The sequence below is a fragment of the Penicillium samsonianum genome (genome assembly GCF_028829775.1).
Source record: "Penicillium samsonianum strain IBT 33392 chromosome Unknown utg000003l_segment0_segment0, whole genome shotgun sequence".
In the NCBI taxonomy this organism is placed as follows: domain Eukaryota; kingdom Fungi; phylum Ascomycota; class Eurotiomycetes; order Eurotiales; family Aspergillaceae; genus Penicillium; species Penicillium samsonianum.
This window is the reverse complement of record NW_026643261.1, coordinates 7,687,170-7,705,848: the sequence shown is the minus strand read 5'-3', so window position 1 is coordinate 7,705,848 and position 18,679 is coordinate 7,687,170. Positions and strand designations below refer to the sequence as shown.

The following is an 18,679-nucleotide window of genomic DNA, read 5'->3' as shown; positions in this document are numbered from 1 at the left end:
TGGTGTCAGGCCCAGCTACCTTGGGGGTATCAATATCAAGATACAAATCATATATAAAGAACATCCTCAGCATGCCAATTAAATTGTTTCTCATCCATCTCCTCTGTCCCATAAACAATCGTTCTTTTGTTTAATCTTCACTTCAAGATGCGAGTCCTAGAACTAAGCGTTTTGGCTCATCTTGCCATCTCGGTGAACGGTCTAGCTGTCCCAGGTGTTGAGGAGGGCAAGAACCACCTGGTCAAGGCTCGTAGGGGAACTGCTGCTTCTAGCGCGGCACCTTCTTCGTCCACCCCTACTGGAGATGCTTGGAAGAACATGAAATGCTCCGAGGTCCAGGGTGACGCGCAGAGTCAATGGCAGGAGGCAGGTGCACAATCTGCCTGGAATACAACCCTTGCGGCCTGGGAGAAGAACCCGAGCGGTAGCTTCCCCCAATATGTCAGCAGCTATCTCCACGGACCTGGCGGTATGAGATGCGGTGACATTGGGTCTGAAAACCGTTGCTCCATGCCTGTGGATTGCAAGGATGCTACCATTCCAGGCGGGTAAGTTACATACTCACTCTGTTTCCTCTTATGTAGTATCGCTAATGACGAGGTAGTGCTCTGATTCTGAATGGATTTGCGGGAATCCATGAAGTATGTCACCAACCTGTCGGTCATTTCTTCAGCTTAAGTGCTAATTACCTGTCTAGCTTCATGCCTCGGCTTTCCAGGCTATCGGGGGTATCCAGGCCGATGTGACGGACCAGATCGGCACCTTCACATCCACCTTCGCTCCTCAGCCTCCCAATACGTCCCTTCTCCAGAAGAACCTCTTCGATGCTGCAGCGTTGATCTTTAGCTTTGGCACATCTATGTTGTTCAACGTCGGTATGTTACTCCTTTTGGCCCCTAGGCCAACAGTATGTGAGATCTAACGTTTACCCAACAGCCCTCAAGCAAATGGAGAATGTAATCGCCAAAGCCATTATGGCCGACATGACGGGTGCTGTCTTTGGTACAGCCACTTCCTATTACAAGACGAATATGAAAGGGTACTACCCCCTCCCATCACTTCAAAGACACCCTAGCCTAACGATTTGATAGTGCGATAGAGGGACTGCAGGTCCAGAACACTATATCTTCTTTCCTGGGCGAGACCATGTCCGCCTGGAAGGGCATTGAGTCAGGTTATCTAGAAGCAATATTCTCTGGAAATGCCGGCAGCAATGGCACCGATGCTCTTTATGCCATGATTAACAATGGAGCCATGGGCGAAGTTATGAATAACATCAACCTCAATGGCACGAGCAAGGATGTGCAAAAGATCCTCTATGGTCAGATGATCCCGTATGCATGGAGTGTTTCTCCGGACCAAGCGCGTCCTTTCATCTGGTAAGTTGGTTCAACAAGCAACTCTGTTTTTTATCTAGCTGCAAAAAAGACTGACTCGAACCGGCGTCTAAAGGCAGAGCGACGATGAATGTGACGGAACCACCAAGTCCATCCCCCAGGATGCCGGTTACTTCGTGTCCAAGGACGACGCAGTCAAGACCAATGTGTGCTATAACGGCAAGATTCATTACGTGCTGAACGGTCACGGAATCCCGGGGACCGGTTTCCCTGCAAGTGCTCTTCCGGGTGGAGACCATAATACCCTGGACGGAACCGCCTGGGGTGGAATTATCCTTGAAGACATTGTCGAAAGTTGCGTGTCGGGATGGACCAATAATAACCAACAGAACGGCTACCCGCGCCCTGATTTCAATGATATCGTAAAAACCTTCGGCGGGGATGTCCCTAGCGTCCGAACTCCTGGATTCATGAGTTTGCCAGTGTGTACTAATGCCACTGCCATCACTGAAACAATGCAACAGGGTGATGGTAACTCGCCCTACTGGCCATGTGCAGACCCCGAGGGATACACTAGCAGTGGTACCAACATTGTAAGTTTGCCGAAAAGGACCTCCTGTCACTCCTTTCCGCGACTAATTCAGACAATAGCATGTTAGCAGCGGTTGTATTGTGATTAATGATTCAAAGCGCTGCCAGACCTCGGGTGGAGCCTATAGTAAGTCGTAACATCGTCCTTTATTAGGGACCCAGGCTGACAGTTCTAGACGTCGCGGATCAGGACAACGCTAATAGCACCGCTACCATATATGCCAAGTTCGACGGTGACAATACTCTTAATGCCAAAGTGACTCCTGGTTGCAAGCTCATGGCAACATGGCCTCGAGGCTATGGTGATCTGGACTTCACCGATAACTGTCTCAAGGATCGCAGTGGAGACTACAGCCAGTGCTGCACCGACGACACGACCAACACTGATGTTGTCAACAACCCATATGCTCCTTGATAAGACATCGAGTCGAAATGTGGATCTTTGGGATTGAGGTCCAGTTGGATGGAAATCATTCAGTTCCGAGGTGCTTTTTAGAGAGCGGATCTTGTCCTTTCCCAGAGACAATGTCTGAGATTCTCTCTTTCAAATTTGTAATCTTCATCGAATGCTTCCAGTCGCGAATATATGTGTATCTTTCTTTATCAACACAGCAGATCTCATTGTAAATGTCTTCATGGAGCCAACTCATAGTCCGTGCTAACACAGGGATTATCTAGCCAAATTCATGGAGTAAATTCTGTCAAAGAATCATCATAGGAGGTGTAACTTATACGAAAACCAAAGGGCTATCGATGTATAGTTACTGATTGAACTAGATAGTGGTAGATCGTAGAACCAATTAACCTACTAGATATAAGGATACTTACCCAAGGCAGAATAAAATAAAGGAGAAAGAATCAATCATGCTTCGATAGCCAGATCTCCAGTTTCCCATAACCGATAGAGTATCGGAATTAGACATAGCGTAGGGATGAGGACCTAAAATTTGTTGCTACTTAGTAAGGCAGGTTCTAAGCAAATCGATCGCTTCTGAACACCGACTAGTAGATTTCAAAGTGAAAGCTAGATTGGCCATGCTCGTCAGCGTAGAGGGATGCCCAGGTGGTCGGCACCGAGCTTAGTCTTGCTTATCTCCATAACCTACACCTGGAGCTACTCAGCTTCCTCCTATCGGCCCTGGGTCCTATACATTAATACAAGGATGGCCATGCTCGTCAGTGTATCGGGATTGCGAAGTGTTATTTATTGATCAGAGTTCATCGAATTAATTACACTTCATGAGCTGTCAAAATCCGTGCCAAGAGGTGTGAGCGCTGAATGGCAGATCAATCAAAAAAAGTTTTCCGACATAGGTGGATTCTTCTTACCCATAAATAACTTAGCGAATCTTCAACATGCCTAGTGTATTCAGATTACTCCTTCACTTCAACATGGACGGTAGCTGCCTTGCCCTCTGTATGCCTGGCTTGCTCCTTTATGTCCGCGACGGCGATCTCACCAACATCAACCGCGTCGTCGCCATCGAAGTACTTGGCGATTTCCTCCATGGGAGTGTAACGGGTTTCGATCAAGAAGGTGTAGATAACGAACACCTCCATTCCCAGGAAAACGCAGTACACGATGTAATACTTCCAGCCAATTGCGTCGAGGGCAATTGCATTAATGTACTGGTTGAAGAAGAGTGCCGCGGTGACACAAAAGTTCAGCCAGGTAAAGCCCTTGGCACGAAGACCGTAGGGAAGAATTTCAGTGGTGTAGGTTGCCATCAGACCAGATCTGAGAAGTGCCTCAATGTCAGCGCTTGCTGGCAAAAAGAAAAAAAAGACTGGGCCGGCTGGGCAGGTCCCCGTACTTACTTGATATCGTAGAATAATCCGTAGAGAACTGTGAGGACCACGAAAATGTATCCAAGCGCCTGATTAGCCGCGATTGCGTACCGTGCCGATACGATAGTCCATGCGTTGAAGACCACGAACGTGCCAACTGTCGAGACCATATAGACTGGCCGTCTTCCCAACCTATCGATGAAGAAGGCTAGAACGAAGTTGGTGACCAAGGCTTCGGTCTTGATACCCGCATTGATTCCAAGCTGCGTGGAGGCCTTGGTGATACCAACACTGTCCATGACCTGGTGGAGATAGTACGAAATCAGACCATTGCCACTCCATTGACTGAAGAGGCCCAGAGCGGTGATCAGGCCGATTCGCTTCCGGTTGCCCTTGGTTTTCAAGAAGTCAACCCAGCGAGTTTGGTCAATCTCCTTATCCAGGTTAATGGCAGCCTTGATCTCCGCATACTCCAGGTGCACAAATGCGTCATTCTGGTCCCCCTCGCCATGGTACTTGATGAGAATCCGCATAGCTTCATCGTGTCTCCCTTGGCTCATTAGCCAACGAGGGCTTTCCGGCATCAGCCAGATACCACACACAATGACAACGGTGCAAATGGCCTGTAGCAGGCTTGGGAGACGCCAAGACCAGTCGCTCTAATGGGAAAAAGGATGTGAGTCGAGAAACAAAGTTTCCAGGTTTGTCAATCAGTTGCACGGTAGCCGTTTGGGAATGATACATACCTGAATCTTCAAAGTGCCCAATGTCACCCAGCTAGCAATGAAGGCGCCAGAGTGATAGGAAGCACCACTAAGCGTGACAAGAACGGCACGGTCTTGTGGATGTGCGATTTCTGCGATCAAGAGCGGGGCGCTCCCGAGAACGAGACAGTCACCAAATCCAATAAGGAGACGGGCACTGATGAACATGCCAAAGCCAGTGGCACCAGACTGCAGACCCACTGCAAGTAGCATGATGAGGCATCCGACGAAACACCCGAGCCTACGGCCCCAGGCATCGATCATGTAAGGCACGACGAACAGACCGAGCAGTGAGCCAAGACTCATGGAGGCATTAAAGAGGCCGAGAAGCGAGCCGTGAGGGTGATTGAAGTATTCCTGCCAATAGGAAAGGGTTTGGAGACCGTTCATCATGGAGCCATCAAAACCGTTGGCTGTGTTGGTCATGATGAGGATGACAATGTAGATGTACAGGGTACGCATATTCTTCCTCTTCCACCAGGGCACGCGCTGGAACTCCTGGTGAGCGAACAAGAAATGTCCCTTCGTGGGCTTGACCGGCATGACCTTTTGGGTCTGCTTCGGGGGCCGAAATCGCAACGCCATGATTGCGAAAGCGTTGAATGGATACAGAGATGTAGATGAGAAAGCAAAATAGGTGTGGTAGTAAGTTGAGGAATCCACTTCAACGGAGCTTTTTAATTAGGAAAAGGCCCTCATTATGAATTTTGAGACAGACACGGACTTGGACAAGCCCAATCCCTCGTACAGATGGCTTGATCGACTCCCGGCTGTAATGCCTCGCGCCGGGCTTGTCATGACATGTAGTCACCCATATTCAGTGTTGAAAATAGCTGAGCTGGGGTATGTTATATTTGCCTGTTCTGCATTTTACCGGAAAAAATGGGGTTATCTTGGACTGCTCGTATCCTTGAAGCGCCCATTGGGCTCATCCTCCATAGGTAGAGGCCATACTCAAGACCCCGTGGGGTGTGGGGTGCGGGTGGAGACTTAGGGTATGCCTTATTTGGCAAGAGGATGATCAACTCAAGGTTTACGGAGTCCGTAGGTAGTCAGCTGGAGGTTGAAACTAAGGCCGGCAAGTGGACGGATCAGCATTAGCCGATTTGAGACCTTGAGATTGACATCCTAGTCGCTCCCCGACTGCCAAGAAGCGGAGCTATGTGATTATTGACTGCTGGTATGTACCTAGGTACTATTCACTATTCCCTTCGGAGCAAATTGTGGAGAGCTGCCTCCTGGACCCTTTCCTCCAATTTAGCCTACATAGCGTGCTTGATATGCTTATTGCTTGGCCTATTAACAGCCTAATTTGCTAATAATCTCCCGGAACTTGCCTAAACTTCAATTGAACCCCCTCTATTTCAATGTTTTACCAAAGGCAGAATAGATGAGATGCTGTGAGCGTTCCAAAGTCAATTTCCTCTAGCTTTCCTTACGCATTGCGCGAGCCATGTCGGATACAGTCAACCCCATCGTACCAGGCTTCGCTCCAGATCCATCCGTGGTAAAAGTGGGCGACTGGTTTTATCTCATCAACTCCAGTTTCCACGTTTTCCCCGGTCTACCTATCTACTCCTCTCGAGATCTGGTATCATGGCAGCAGATCGGTAAGTCCCCCCCCCCCCAGTTGCTTAGTGGATGGGGCACACAAATTCAAGATTCCGCTAACGTGCGAGCGCACAGGAAATGCAATCAACCGTCCGTCCCAGCTCAGCCTCGCAAAGTCGCAGGCAAATCTCTACTCGGTGGATGATGGCAAGTTTATGGTCGGGAGTGGAGGCCTGTACGCACCGACGATCCGTCATCACCAGGGCACATTCTATGTCGTCTGTACCAATGTCATTCGTGCACCGGGGAAGAATAGGGATGCGACGGAGAATTTCATAGTCTCCACCGATGATATCTGGTCAGGCACATGGAGCGACCCGATCTATTTTGAGTTCGATGGAATCGACCCGAGTCTTCTGTTCGATGATGATGGAAAAGTCTACCTACAAGGGTCGGGTGGATTAGGACCAGGCACCACAATCAACCTCTTCAAAATCGACCCGAAGACCGCCGCAAAATTGTCGGAGGAGAAAGTGATCTGGCGCGGCACCGGTGACATTTATCCGGAAGGACCGCACTTGTATAAGTTCAAAGGCTGGTACTATTTGCTCATCGCGGAGGGCGGCACCCATGGCGGGCATATGGTGACCATGGCACGCTCTCAGAACGTCTTTGGCCCATACGAATCGTGTCCAAACAACCCGGTCCTCACGGCGCGTGGTACTCAAGAGTATATCCAATATACCGGCCACTGTGAACTATTCCAGGACGAGAAGCGCCAATGGTGGGGAGTCTGCCTTGGGGCCCGCCTAGAGGACCAAGGGAGATGCCCCATGGGTCGCGAGACCTTTTTGACTCGGGTGGACTGGGATGGTGAATGGCCCGTCTTCGATCAAGTGAAATCGAACCCTCGCAGCCTTTCAGCAACCCGTTCGAACTCACACCTCGCGGCGGAAGCCCGGATGGACTACCTCTACATTCGAGATGCTGTCATGAGCAATTACCGACTCGAGAATAATGATTCGTCTGTGACATTGACAGCGTCATCGGTCGATTTGTCCCACCCGGAACACAGTCCGACCTTCATTGGCAAGCGGCAACGGCAATTAGCCGGCACGAGCACAGTGGTCCTTGAAGGAATCGAAGGTTCCTGGAGCTCTGCAAAGATCCAGGCTGGGCTCGCCTGTTACAAGGAGGAGCACCGCTACTCAAGGATCTACTACGACGCTGCTCAGCAGGCGGTAGTCCTTGAACTGGTCAATGCTGCTAAGAAGATTGTTCGAACTGAGAAACACACCCTCGGGGAAGTCCCTCGCTCCTTACTTTTCCGGATAGAGTACACTGAGAAGCAGTATTCTCTGCTTTATTCATTTCTACCCCACGTCGGGAATGACTGGACGTGCCTGGGAACAGTTGATACTCTGGATGTGACTGATCCCGATTTCACCGGCCCGATTATCGGCGTCTACGCTGTTGGGAAGGCGGAGGGCGTGCAAATTCAGTTCGAGGGCCTAAATGTCGACTAACTGGCGAGTCTCGCTTGTGAAATGCAAGTTCATCATGCGCCTCTATTAAAACTACTATCAGAATTTGCACTTTCTATTTCGGACCTTGGAGCCACGATCGTTTATTGAGGACAGCCCAAGCACTTCTCAGTAGGAACTTAGTCCACATGTAGACTGGCCTATACGCCGGAGACGAACTGGAACCTCACTCGAAATGGACCATTTTACCTCCTTATTTCTGTTACAGCCAGTTGGGGCACCGTCCATCTACGGGGAGCGAGAGTGGAAAGAAGAAGTGGAAGGCAATTCATTCTGTAGTAAGGCCATAAGGCACCGACTTTTGTATAATAGATTGCGCATGACATCTTCGTGGTCTGAATTTTGACGAGTTCGGGCATGGAATCCAGGGGACAAGAACAACACAAGTCACAAAGCCTATCCATGTGCTTCAGTGGATGCGGGCTGAATGTGGACGGGCACAGTAAAATTATACTGTGCATCAGGCGCAGGCAGCGTATCGATTACTGCAGGATTACCCTTCAACGTAAACTCGAAAGTCAAGCTGTCGAATATTTCCCATGCAATCTTATACCGACCGCCCTGGGAAAATGACGAAACTTCCATTCTCATCAGCTCTGGCCAGTGAGCTGAGAGTGAGAGGCAAGTCTGATATTTGTTCGCTTCCACTTGTAATATTGTGGAGGCGCAAGTAAGATACCAGGGATTTATTTGGTCGCGCAGTCGGGCCCGCATCCTTGCTGGAAAGGAACAACAAGCTAACGTAGTCGGAAGTTTCATGGCCAACATTTTTGACCCGCGCCTTGACAGTGGTAAAGGGTGTGTTGTCATTGACTGGACGGTCAGAACTTCTTTGGCATGAGGCAACAAGTTGCTGAATGTTGTACTCACGGTTCAAAGTCTCTTCCCACTTAAATTTGAACTCTGTGTAGTGAAGGCCGTAGCCGAATGGAATCACAGACTTTCCTGTGTACCATTTGTAGGTTCGCCCAGGATATGAATCTTTCATATTAGGGCGAAGGTTGATGTCGAAGATACTGACTTGGTCGGCATAGCTGGCGGGATACTGTGTGACTGGCAGTCTACCAGCAAGTGACCTTCTGCCCAGAAGGACATCAAGAAGAGCAGAGCCTCCGCTCTGACTAGGATATCCCGCCCAAACCAGAGCTTGGACACCTTTGTCCTTCAGGAGGATACTGTCATCGACCTGGCCGCCGCCAAATTGGACCACGATCATTGGCTTCGAGAGCTTGGATAAGCTTGTGATGAGATCGAGTTGGTTTTGTGGCCAAGTGAGCGAAAGTTCGATCAAGTGTTTCGGACTCTATGGAATTTTCGATGCCACCAAGGTAAATGATCAAATCAGACTTCTCTGCGGCTGCAAGAGCTAACCCAAATCTAGTGGTACTCTGATTATTGATTTCTGTACCCAAAGCATAATTCACTTTCCACCTGTGGTCGCTCTCAAATGCTTCCAATGGGCTAATCAAAAATGGTGCATTGCCTGAGTAGTCGCCTTGCATCTGAGTCGTGGCGTTTGCGAATGGTCCAATCACGGCGATGCTTTTGTATTTATGCGAAGAACCCAGAGGAAGCAGCTTGTCATTTTTGAGAGGCGTCATACCTTCGACTGCAGCCTCATACGCGAGAGCCTGTGCGACAGGGGTAGAAACGTTCGAGAAATCGAGATCGTTGTACTTTCCGCCATCGAAGAAGCCGACTGTGAACAAAGCCGAATATAGTCTTGTCAGTGCCTGGTCCAAGACTTCGACTAAGGTCTGATTTGCTGCGAGAGACTCGTTGAGCTTCAGATATGAGGAACCGCATTCCAAATCAACCCCGGCATTGAGAGCAGCGGATGCTGCCCCTTCGGCAGTGTCTGTAAAGTTGTGATATTGCCAGATGTCTGTGACTGCACCGCAGTCAGATACCACGTAATGATAGTCGGCAGTGAAATTCAGTGCTTTCTGAGTACCTTGTCAAGAAGGTATTCATTCGCACAAGCTGGGATGCCGAAAACTGCGTTGTACGAACACATGACGCTTCCCACATCCGTGTCATGTACGCAGGTCTTGAACGGAGCCAGGAAGTAATCACTCAGATCCTGCTGAGTAGGGTTGTAGTTATTCCCATATCTGCCCGTCTCCAAGTCGTAGACTGCGAAATGCTTGCATGTTGCAATGACTTGCTTGTCCTTCGGGTCATCACCCTGAAGCCCAGGAATAAAATTGCGAATATAACTCTGCGCGACAAAAGTATCTTCGCCGGGTGTCTCTTGCCCTCTGCCCCATCGAGGATCTCTGAAACCATTGATATTCGGAGCCCAGAAATCGAATCCGGAAAACCCATTGTTGGCAAACGCTCGTCCTTCTTTGCAAATGACTTAAGCTATTTCACAAATCAAAGCGTCGTCGAAGGAAGCCGCCGTCAGGATCGGTGCAGGAAAGCTTGTGGCATAACTGAAATGTTTGGAGGTGAATTGCACACCCGGTGCGGAGCCAACACCCTGCGTTGCCTCATTCCACCACTCGTAGGATGGCAACCCGAGACGGGCAGATCAGGGCTGAAGCGTCGACAACATTGAGGATCTTTTCCTCCAGGGTCAGGGAGTTGACAAGCGAGTCTACTCTCTCTGCAATGCTCAACGAAGTATCACAGACATGGTGACTGCAGAGGGGCTGTGTTCGGCAGGCTGGCACGAACCCAGTGTTCGTTACGTTCCCTTGCGGATTCACGATCTTGTACAAAGACATGCTAAATACAGTTCGAGAATATTAGGATCATATTCTCTTTGAACCTGCATTTGACTTACACATAGGTTCCTCCGCAGGAGCTGGATGGCTCAGTTGAGCATCTCGAGTTGCAGCTGCTGTCATTTGTTTTGCTCGCGGTGCTGAAATCGGGCATATTCCCACAGAAACATTGCCTCTTCGGGGATTAGCTTGGGAAACTTGCACCATTAAACACCCGTACCGGCTAAAAAAGCAGTTCACTTACGTTCCAAACTCGATGCCTCCATATGCAAAGCCCCTTTGACCGCACCAGGTGGCACAGTACTGGGGCGTCATGCCAATGGTGCCTCGGTTCCAGGTACATGCCTAGCATTGCCCGTATCCACTCACCTCGCCCACCTCGCCCACCCGTCTCCCATACTGTCTGATCATGTTCCGCAAGCTCCGTGTTAGTGGCAGCCAGCCCGCGCCATCAGCGCCGGCCACGACAGTGGAGAGCAAAACCGTTGACCCATCCCCTCGCGCCATCCATATCAGCGACGTGAGGCGGTCACTCACCAGGCTACCCCGCAAACCCGGCTCCGATCCACAGTCCATATCCATTATCGTCGCGAATGCCAAAGGCGCCGCCGACTCCTCGTATCTTTACAGTGTACGTACCCAGCACAATATGCTCCGAGTACCCCCAGCCGAGCTCACCCGTACGATTCATTAGCTACTCCAGAGAGAGAAGGCCTACGGCGAGTTTGACCCTACAGGCGACTTCGAAACAGATTACCTTTGCGACGGTCATGTCTACAATGTCCGCTTCATCCCGCCTAACGTCCTAGGCCTTGGCCTAGCTTACCCTCTGCCTCATGCAGCATGTCTGCCTCGTCTTCGCGTACGACGCTTCGTCGAGGGAATCGTGGGACGAAATGGTCGCCGCCTGCGAGAGGATGCGTAGCCGCTGCGAAGACGGGGTCCTCCCCTTTCTTGCGACAATGATCGCCGCTATAGGTGAAGGTGAAGCCCTAGTGTCGCACGCGGAAGCTAAGGCGTTTGCAACCCAGCGGGACTGTCGCTTTGTCAAGTTCTCGCCCGCAACTAGGCGCGGCATTTGCGAAGCGGTCAGCTCGCTAGTTGAGCTGGCGCACGGTGCTCGTGATAAGTATGCTATGAATCAGGAGGGTTATACCCAGAGGTACAAGAGGGCGGAGGCATTACAAGCATTATCTCCCACCTAGGGATGCCCAGCTCAAGACTGATATCATACCTGATTCAGAAGTATGCTCATCAAAGACATTTACAGTCGAACACGCATAGCTCTAATTAAATTCATGTTTCAATTCACATACATTTGATTCAATTAATCTATGGGAACTGTCTGTAGATAGCCCAGGACATAGGTGCAGGTGCAGATGCAGAAATCCCAAACACGACACATGGAACTGAGAAGAGAGGAAGAAAAAGGAAAATCATAATATCATGGTAATCGTTCAGAATCATAGGTAGCTTTCAGATGTTTTTCAATAAGTGTAATCAATCCCGTGAAGCCCATCACACTCAATGATGCCGCTCACGCATCTCAACAACAGTAGTCCAACCCTCACAGCAAGATCGGCTCATATTATGTCCACACCAGCAGCAGGTCACCTTGCGAGGTAGGAGAGGCGCAGGTTGCAGATCGGACATGCCCTGGGTAGCATGGGGAGCTGGGAATTGACCGAATGGCAGAGATCGTGAGCCTGTCATCTTGCGGGTACCGGTGTCGGGTTGTTTCTTGGAGCGGGATCTGCCCAGCTTGAAATCAGAGCCTAGACGCTCGGGGCAGGCGAGTCGTGCGTAGACTTCGGAGGGGAGGTCGTGCCAGTACTTGCAGCGGCAGCAGATTACGAAGATCTTGGCGATGGTTTGTGGGCTGCGGGCTGCTTTCGCTTTTTGGGATCTTCTTTTGAGGATGCTCATGGGGCCTGGTCGGGTTTGGGGGCTGCCGGGTTGGGCACCCGGTTGGGTGCTGGGCTGCATGCCGGGATGAATGTCGGTCTGAGTGCCAGGTTGGGGGCCGTACTGCATGCCGCGATAAGTATCAGGGTGAGAGCCAGGTTGCTGGATAGGCTGCGAGGCAGGCTGGGTGCTGGGTTGAATGCCAGGTTGGATGCCAGGCTGGATGCTAGATTGGATGTCTGACTGGGTGCTGGGTTGAATGAGTGGACTAACAGGAGCCTCCTGTGCAACTGGCGCTTCAACAGCAGATATCGCAGGACTGGCAGCAGAGATCGAGGGAGTGGTATCCACGCGAGTCAGCGAGTTGCGTTTGAATCCAGGGGATTCAGGTGTATCTTCGTCGGCAGTGTCATAATTAGAATGACCGTCGTGGGAGGAGGTGTGTGAAGGAGAGCGGCTATGTCCTGGTATGAACCCTCCAGGTCCTCCAACAGCAAGGATATTTCCTGGGAGTTCGGTGGAAGTGCGAGAAGCTCGACGGGGGGATCTCGCAGGAACGGTGTAAGTGCCATCCGACAGGTCTTTAGATGTTCGGCTGTTTCTCTCGCCGGGTGAAACACTTCCTGTGTGGAATGGAGATCTGACCGCTGCCTGGAAGGGAGACGCTGGGATGTCTCTGAGCGTATCAGTTGACGTGGTTGGCATTCTCCGAATCTCCAGACTCCGTCTTTCGCTCTTGACTGGGATCTGTGGCATTTCGATCGACTGCAGAGTTTCTTGGAAGTTTTCCTTGAAACGACTTGAAGTTCGTTTGGGGATATGCGACGAAGCGATAGGCAGCCGGCTTCTTCCTCGATCCTCGGATTGCGGTTGAGCGGGGGATTGCGGTGACTGGGATTGGTTTGCATGCTCAAGGTTTTGTGTTGTGAGTGGTCTTGGAATCCTAGAATCATTCTGGGACAACTCATTCGTATTCGCAGGATTCAGGGCGAGGGGAGATGACTTGTATACTCGCGGGAAGGGATCCACTCGGTTCTTCCTAGCAAGGCTCCCCGTGGAGTGTATTAGTGCTGGGTCAAGTGGTGGTGGGTAAGACCTGGCACTGGATGGACTTGACGGGTTGTCTGGAGTTTCTGGTATTAACTCCTGCAACTGACGAGCCGTGGTAACCTGAGTAGGTGAATCAGGAAAGCCGGATGAATAGACGTTAGGCTGGCTCAAGCTTTGCGACATTGGCATGCTAGTAGCCCCGACGGAACGGTCATGGCGATTCACACGATCAAGAGGGTTCTCTGTCGCGGGCACACTCTTCCTGTCATGCTTCAGAGCTGCAGAAAACAGTTCTCTATCCAGATCATTCGAGGATGCTGGTTTCTCGCCGTGTCGAGCAGTATTTCCAATCACGGACCGACTACCGGTGGGAATCTGCTTCGACACTGACCGATTGGACTCACGTCCGTCCTTTGTTTTCCAGGCTTCTGCCATCCTCCAGTTCTCACGAAGATCATCAGACTTTGCTGAGGCGTGCAAACGGTTGTGCTGGGTTGAGTTGGACATTTTGTTCGAAGCGGATAGATTCAGTGCGGTGCCGTGCTTGGACTGTAGCTCTCGGGTGATGGCCGTTCCAAACCTTTCCGGTAGAGTCAAAGGCAGAGAGGGTGGGTTCGTATCTGTCCTAAGCTGGCTAAACTCGGCAGACGGAAAGTCTTGCTCACTCGAATTTGAATTCCGGCGTGATCGCCGGAAGATCGAGGACAGGCCACTTGACGATCTCGGACGCTCTGCATTCGCACTGGAGCTTCTGCTTGAGCTGCTCACGGGTTGTTTCTTGGTCAGACGGCGAGAGTATCTTTCGTAGACTCCGAGGTCGGCCTTGGATTGAGCATCCTCAAGTGCTAGCAACCGCTTCTCGAGCTCCTTTCTCTCGGCTTCCAGGCGCTTTGTGACCCGCTTTTCTTTCTTTTTGGGTTTATCCCAGGTTGGTGATTTGCAGATATTGTCTACATCTCCGCTGGGATGTCTAGGCAAGGGCGTCATTTGTTGGGTCGGAGTCTCATCCTCCATCGGGGCCCCGTTTGCGACTGATAGACTTGAGCCAGGCGTACCAGTGGAGGGCAAGCGAGAGTTGGAGGAGTAAGAGAGCGAGCTGGGCCCTGTCTCATCGTGCAAAGAGTGCCTCGCATAGGAATTATTATCGGTTGCCGCCTCCTGTGCGAGAGCTTCGCGGGCGAGAAAGGGAACTGGGGGAACAAATTCGCCAATATGACTGTGTCGTTTCTTCAAGAGGTCAAATGAAGTTCCTCCTTTTTTTTTAATGCTGTAGTTAACTTACATCCATGGATTTGCTAAAAACGCGGTGGATGTGGTCCGAGATAGATGATCGACGGGCCCTGCGGGGCGGATCTGCGGAGAAGGCCTCCATAGGAGTTGGTAAACTAGTTTAGCGAACGTCTGATTTGAAAAGAAGCGAGTGACATTGAACTAGGAGACAGTTCAGAGATCGAGAGATCGTGAGGCGTGAGATATGAGACGTGAGGCGTGAGTCGTAAATCGTAAATCAAGCAGAGAAACAAAAACGAGAGACAAGGCCCAAGGCCAAAGGGAAACACAAAACAAAAAGAGAGAAAAAGAGGAAAAAGAAAGAAAGGAAAAAAAAAAGTATCGTTAAACAGTCGAGAATCGAAGAAATCCCCAAATGTGCTGGTATTGGCTGCAGCTGAAACCCTCCCACAGCACTGGAGAGCTATTCTTAGGTTTTTTTTTTTTTTTTAATCGTCTGATCTGTAGATTTATATATTGACAATATATATATATATATATATATATATAGTCAGATATATCCAATTTATATATGTAAATCTATGAACACGGAGAGAGATAATCTAGCTAAACTATTGACCAAATCCAAATAATCCAAATCAGTCAAATTCCAAACTGTTCGAATTGTGAAACTGTCAGAATGAGAGAATCCAAGCGTCCGAAGCCCAAAGAAGTCAAGGAGTCACACTCGCCCCCTCCGCTTGGCATCAAAATCAAAATCTCACCCTTTGACATCTCCCCGAGAACAACTAAAACAAATACTCTGCACCACCCTTAAAACTGTTACCCGTTACTCAGTGATACAAAACCCACAATACAAAAGAAGCTACACAATGTCTAACCAACCCCACAACGACCTCCCGCCAAGTTATGATGCATCACAACAATCCTGGGGAAACGGCACTCAGCCACAGGATGCTTCAGCCTCAGCCAATCCACCTCCATATCACAACTGGCAGGAAGCAGTCCCAGACACAGCCACATTCCCACCACCCCCAATCACCGGCTACCTAATCTCAGGCACCGGGAACGCATCCGAAGACGATGCCCAACGCGCCCATGATTTCTGCGATTCCGTGCCCCTCTGGCTCCCAACCCAGCCCTCAACTGCCGTCTACCACGACGTGCAGGCCTACGACCTTCGACCCGTGCAGCCAGCCGAGCTGCGTGGCCATGTTTCGGCCGTTGCATGCGGCCGCTGGCGTGGACATAGCGTCGATGGGAACGGGGATTGTGTCGTTCTTACCCAGCTGCCCATGTACTTCCCTGCTGCAGACTCACCTTTTGTGCGGGAGCAGAAGAAGACCATCTACTTTGAAGTTAAGTTGTTGGCACTGAGGGCGGGGCCGACGCCGCAGGATTGTAGTGGAATTTCGATTGGGTTTGCTGCGCAGCCTTATCCGTCGTGGAGATCGCCTGGGTGGGAACGGGGTGGGTTGGGGGTGTTTTCGGATGATGGGTGTCGGTTTGTGAATGATTCGTTTGGGGGCCGGAATTTTACCACGGCGTTTAAGGTGGGTGAGACGGTTGGGTTGGGGATGGAGTTTGAGCTGCCGGAGAACATCTGCAGTGGGGATAAGAAGCGTAAGAGATGCAAGGTGCATATCTTCTTCACACGGAATGGATGCCGATCTGGGGGTTGGGATCTGCATGAGGAGGTCGATGCGGATTCTGGGGGTGTTGAGGGCCTGGAAGGGGACTATGACCTCTACGGGGCGATTGGGCTGTTCGGTGGCGTCGATTTCGAGTCTTGTTTTGACCCTGCAGGCTGGCTATGGAAGCCGGAATGAACGTGTGATATCTGCCATATAAGGAGGGCCAGCAGGTCATAGGGCTGAACTGTTTTTGCTTTTTCTTTTATGGTTTATGGCTTTATGGCTTTTTATATACTCATTTAACTAGTACCTAGGTATAGCTTGATAACAGAATCCCAAATTAGCTTCAATATGAGCTCAAATTAGTAACACTTAATAAAGAAGAACATATAAAAGCCAAACCAAAAAAAACAAAAAAAAACCAGCCAACATCTCCATGTCGGACTAATTTTACACAACCTATTTCAACGGCCAACGCCGAGGCTTGATACCCTGAATTGCGTAAATGAGATTCTGCACGTGTGTTCTAGAATGGTATTTTTATTTTTTATTTATTACTTTCGGCCACATTATTCCTGGTAACTGCAGCGCATTAGTGGCCGGGGGATGCACGAGGTGCAGTTCCGCTACGACGACGGTCCTTGCGACGTCTGATGAGCAGGTGCATCTCTGCCGCTTTTCCGTATGGTCCCCGGTCTATAGCTGCATGAACGGGAGGAAATCGTTTTATTTGACGTCAGGATGCGCCGAGCGCATTGCGATCTTTGTCCTTTTGCATATCGATGTTGATTTGGGCGTTGGGATACGAGGGATTTGGTTTCGGAGAGTTCTTTGTTCATATTCTAGGGTTTAATATTTATGTGGCTGTATGTATATGTAAGATAACAGCAGAAGTAGAGACAGAGAAGATGGTATACATAAGCAGAGTACAATTGAGGCTGATACTCGAAATAAATGTACATGTAGTTAGACTTGACCCCGGTACTTACAAAGAAAGAAAGAGTAATACGCACTGACAGCAATACGGAGATAAGCGTGCGCTCGGTGCTCTCCTAAATGGCCATGTTCGTAAACGAGCATGCGTCTATTCATCAAACTGCTCGTATCTGCATATCAATAGCCGGGTTCATAAGAATTAGTACAAAAGAGCCGCAGTGGCCAATCTCGGTCCGAGATTCACGATTTGAAAAGTCAAAGTCAAGTGCTATATAGCCAATATGATTGCGAGCTACCTAAGTACATATGTATATTGTACATATCCATGGATGTCAACTGGTAGTATTAGGCTCTAAACGGAGAAGCCTTGGGTTCTCGTATGCCTGTTATTATGTAAACTTGTATTTAAAATACCTAATTAAAATACAAAGCCAGTGGAGAACCAAAGTCGGTGATAATCCCGAGACCAGCCACCAAGCCCATATTGCTGCAACTAACCCACCAGAGAGCGGCTAGAATGGCACGGATGTTTCCACTTTGAATACCAGTTATACCCCGGCTAAGATCATCCTATTTGTACTTTAAGGGAAACTACGCGGGATCATATTAGCTCCAGCTATTTTATTTTCATTTTCATTTGTTGTTAATATGGGTGTGAATCCTTATTTTTTTTTTTATTGAGGGGTAAATACATATGTAGAAAATTCACAATGGGTTTGTGTACTATCTTTGTTCGATCCACTGAAAAAGTTACGACCGCCCCCCCACAGCCGATCTAAATTTCTGAATAATGCTATGCACCTAAGGAAGAATTGAACTAGAGCTGAAAGGGTAACAGAATATCATCTAGAAATGGGAAGGGGAAATTTGGTCTGATCGACTGCATGTCATCGCCCCTTTTTCCCGTGACAGTCGAGGATCCCGTTTAGCCCCCACCTGGGCATTTATTTGATATGACCTCGGGTCTATGCGTAAAACCCACATCCCTCCCCCTCCCCCCCCTTCTTCCTGTCTTTCACAAATCATATTGAAAGTGTGAAATAGAAATCCGGCCATTCCCGGCTGTCGGTGGAGTTGGAGCGGGTTCAATACACTACTGGGAGTCCGTGCAGCCGAGATACGCGTTTGTTTCACTCAAGACGTGATCTGGGCACGGCCGGAGACCGTGGTTATTTTGTACTTTTTCAAAGCGTCGTCTTCGGCTCGGCCGGGAGAGAAATAGAGAAACGGGGTTAAATGTACAAGGTACGGAGTACAGAATATGCATATGCAGAGAACCCAGATGGAACTGTTGCAGATAAGAAAAAAAAAAGAAAGAAAAAAATCCATGAATTGCCACTTGTAGAACCCTATGAAAAAAGAAGAGGTCTTAGCCATTTGCCAAAAGTACCAGATTGCGAGTTTGGACGATCACGACCAAAAAGATATCCATATTGAGCCTTCTGCAGATGCATTAATTCCATCTTCTCCGGCCGTGCCCCCATTCCGCTAAGGCTGGAACACCTTTTAGACGCCAAAGCGACACTGGCGCGAAGTCAGCGGTTGTCTACTATCTGCGAAAGGAAGGAGTTGAGAGGGTTGAAAATCACGGTACCAATCAGGATCCTGGTTTCATTA

General features: G+C 49.7%; 8 protein-coding genes across 8 annotated transcripts; 5 read left to right on the top strand and 3 right to left on the bottom strand.

Annotated features, from left to right (window-relative positions):
• Positions 1-147: 147 nt before the first annotated feature.
• On the top strand, positions 148-2,343 carry N7471_006609 (uncharacterized protein; the record flags this gene model as incomplete). The annotated part of the gene is made up of 8 exons (XM_057279328.1): positions 148-548; positions 605-641; positions 698-875; positions 937-1,039; positions 1,092-1,379; positions 1,453-1,930; positions 1,989-2,055; positions 2,105-2,343. The coding sequence occupies 8 exons, from the start codon at positions 148-150 to the stop codon at positions 2,341-2,343; spliced, it is 1,791 nt and encodes a 596-aa protein (XP_057138938.1).
• Positions 2,344-3,302: 959 nt separating this feature from the next.
• On the bottom strand, positions 3,303-5,065 carry N7471_006608 (putative hexose transporter; the record flags this gene model as incomplete). The annotated part of the gene is made up of 3 exons (XM_057279327.1): positions 3,303-3,666; positions 3,747-4,375; positions 4,463-5,065. 3 exons carry the CDS (start codon positions 5,063-5,065, stop codon positions 3,303-3,305), a joined length of 1,596 nt encoding a protein of 531 aa, XP_057138937.1.
• Positions 5,066-5,933: 868 nt separating this feature from the next.
• N7471_006607 (putative xylosidase/arabinosidase) lies at positions 5,934-7,557 on the top strand (the record flags this gene model as incomplete). The annotated part of the gene is made up of 2 exons (XM_057279326.1): positions 5,934-6,090; positions 6,167-7,557. 2 exons carry the CDS (start codon positions 5,934-5,936, stop codon positions 7,555-7,557), a joined length of 1,548 nt encoding a protein of 515 aa, XP_057138936.1.
• A 565-nt stretch (positions 7,558-8,122) lies between these two features.
• N7471_006606 (glycoside hydrolase superfamily) lies at positions 8,123-10,461 on the bottom strand (the record flags this gene model as incomplete). The annotated part of the gene is made up of 5 exons (XM_057279325.1): positions 8,123-8,813; positions 8,947-9,529; positions 9,589-9,796; positions 10,083-10,308; positions 10,367-10,461. 5 exons carry the CDS (start codon positions 10,459-10,461, stop codon positions 8,123-8,125), a joined length of 1,803 nt encoding a protein of 600 aa, XP_057138935.1.
• A 255-nt stretch (positions 10,462-10,716) lies between these two features.
• Positions 10,717-11,232, top strand: N7471_006605 (uncharacterized protein; the record flags this gene model as incomplete). The annotated part of the gene is made up of 2 exons (XM_057279324.1): positions 10,717-10,938; positions 11,002-11,232. The coding sequence occupies 2 exons, from the start codon at positions 10,717-10,719 to the stop codon at positions 11,230-11,232; spliced, it is 453 nt and encodes a 150-aa protein (XP_057138934.1).
• A 37-nt stretch (positions 11,233-11,269) lies between these two features.
• N7471_006604 (uncharacterized protein) lies at positions 11,270-11,512 on the top strand (the record flags this gene model as incomplete). The annotated part of the gene is made up of 1 exon (XM_057279323.1): positions 11,270-11,512. One exon carries the CDS (start codon positions 11,270-11,272, stop codon positions 11,510-11,512), a length of 243 nt encoding a protein of 80 aa, XP_057138933.1.
• A 319-nt stretch (positions 11,513-11,831) lies between these two features.
• On the bottom strand, positions 11,832-14,634 carry N7471_006603 (uncharacterized protein; the record flags this gene model as incomplete). Its single annotated transcript, XM_057279322.1, has 2 exons — positions 11,832-14,489; positions 14,545-14,634. 2 exons carry the CDS (start codon positions 14,632-14,634, stop codon positions 11,832-11,834), a joined length of 2,748 nt encoding a protein of 915 aa, XP_057138932.1.
• A 730-nt stretch (positions 14,635-15,364) lies between these two features.
• Positions 15,365-16,321, top strand: N7471_006602 (SSH4 family protein; the record flags this gene model as incomplete). The annotated part of the gene is made up of 1 exon (XM_057279321.1): positions 15,365-16,321. One exon carries the CDS (start codon positions 15,365-15,367, stop codon positions 16,319-16,321), a length of 957 nt encoding a protein of 318 aa, XP_057138931.1.
• Positions 16,322-18,679: the final 2,358 nt, after the last annotated feature.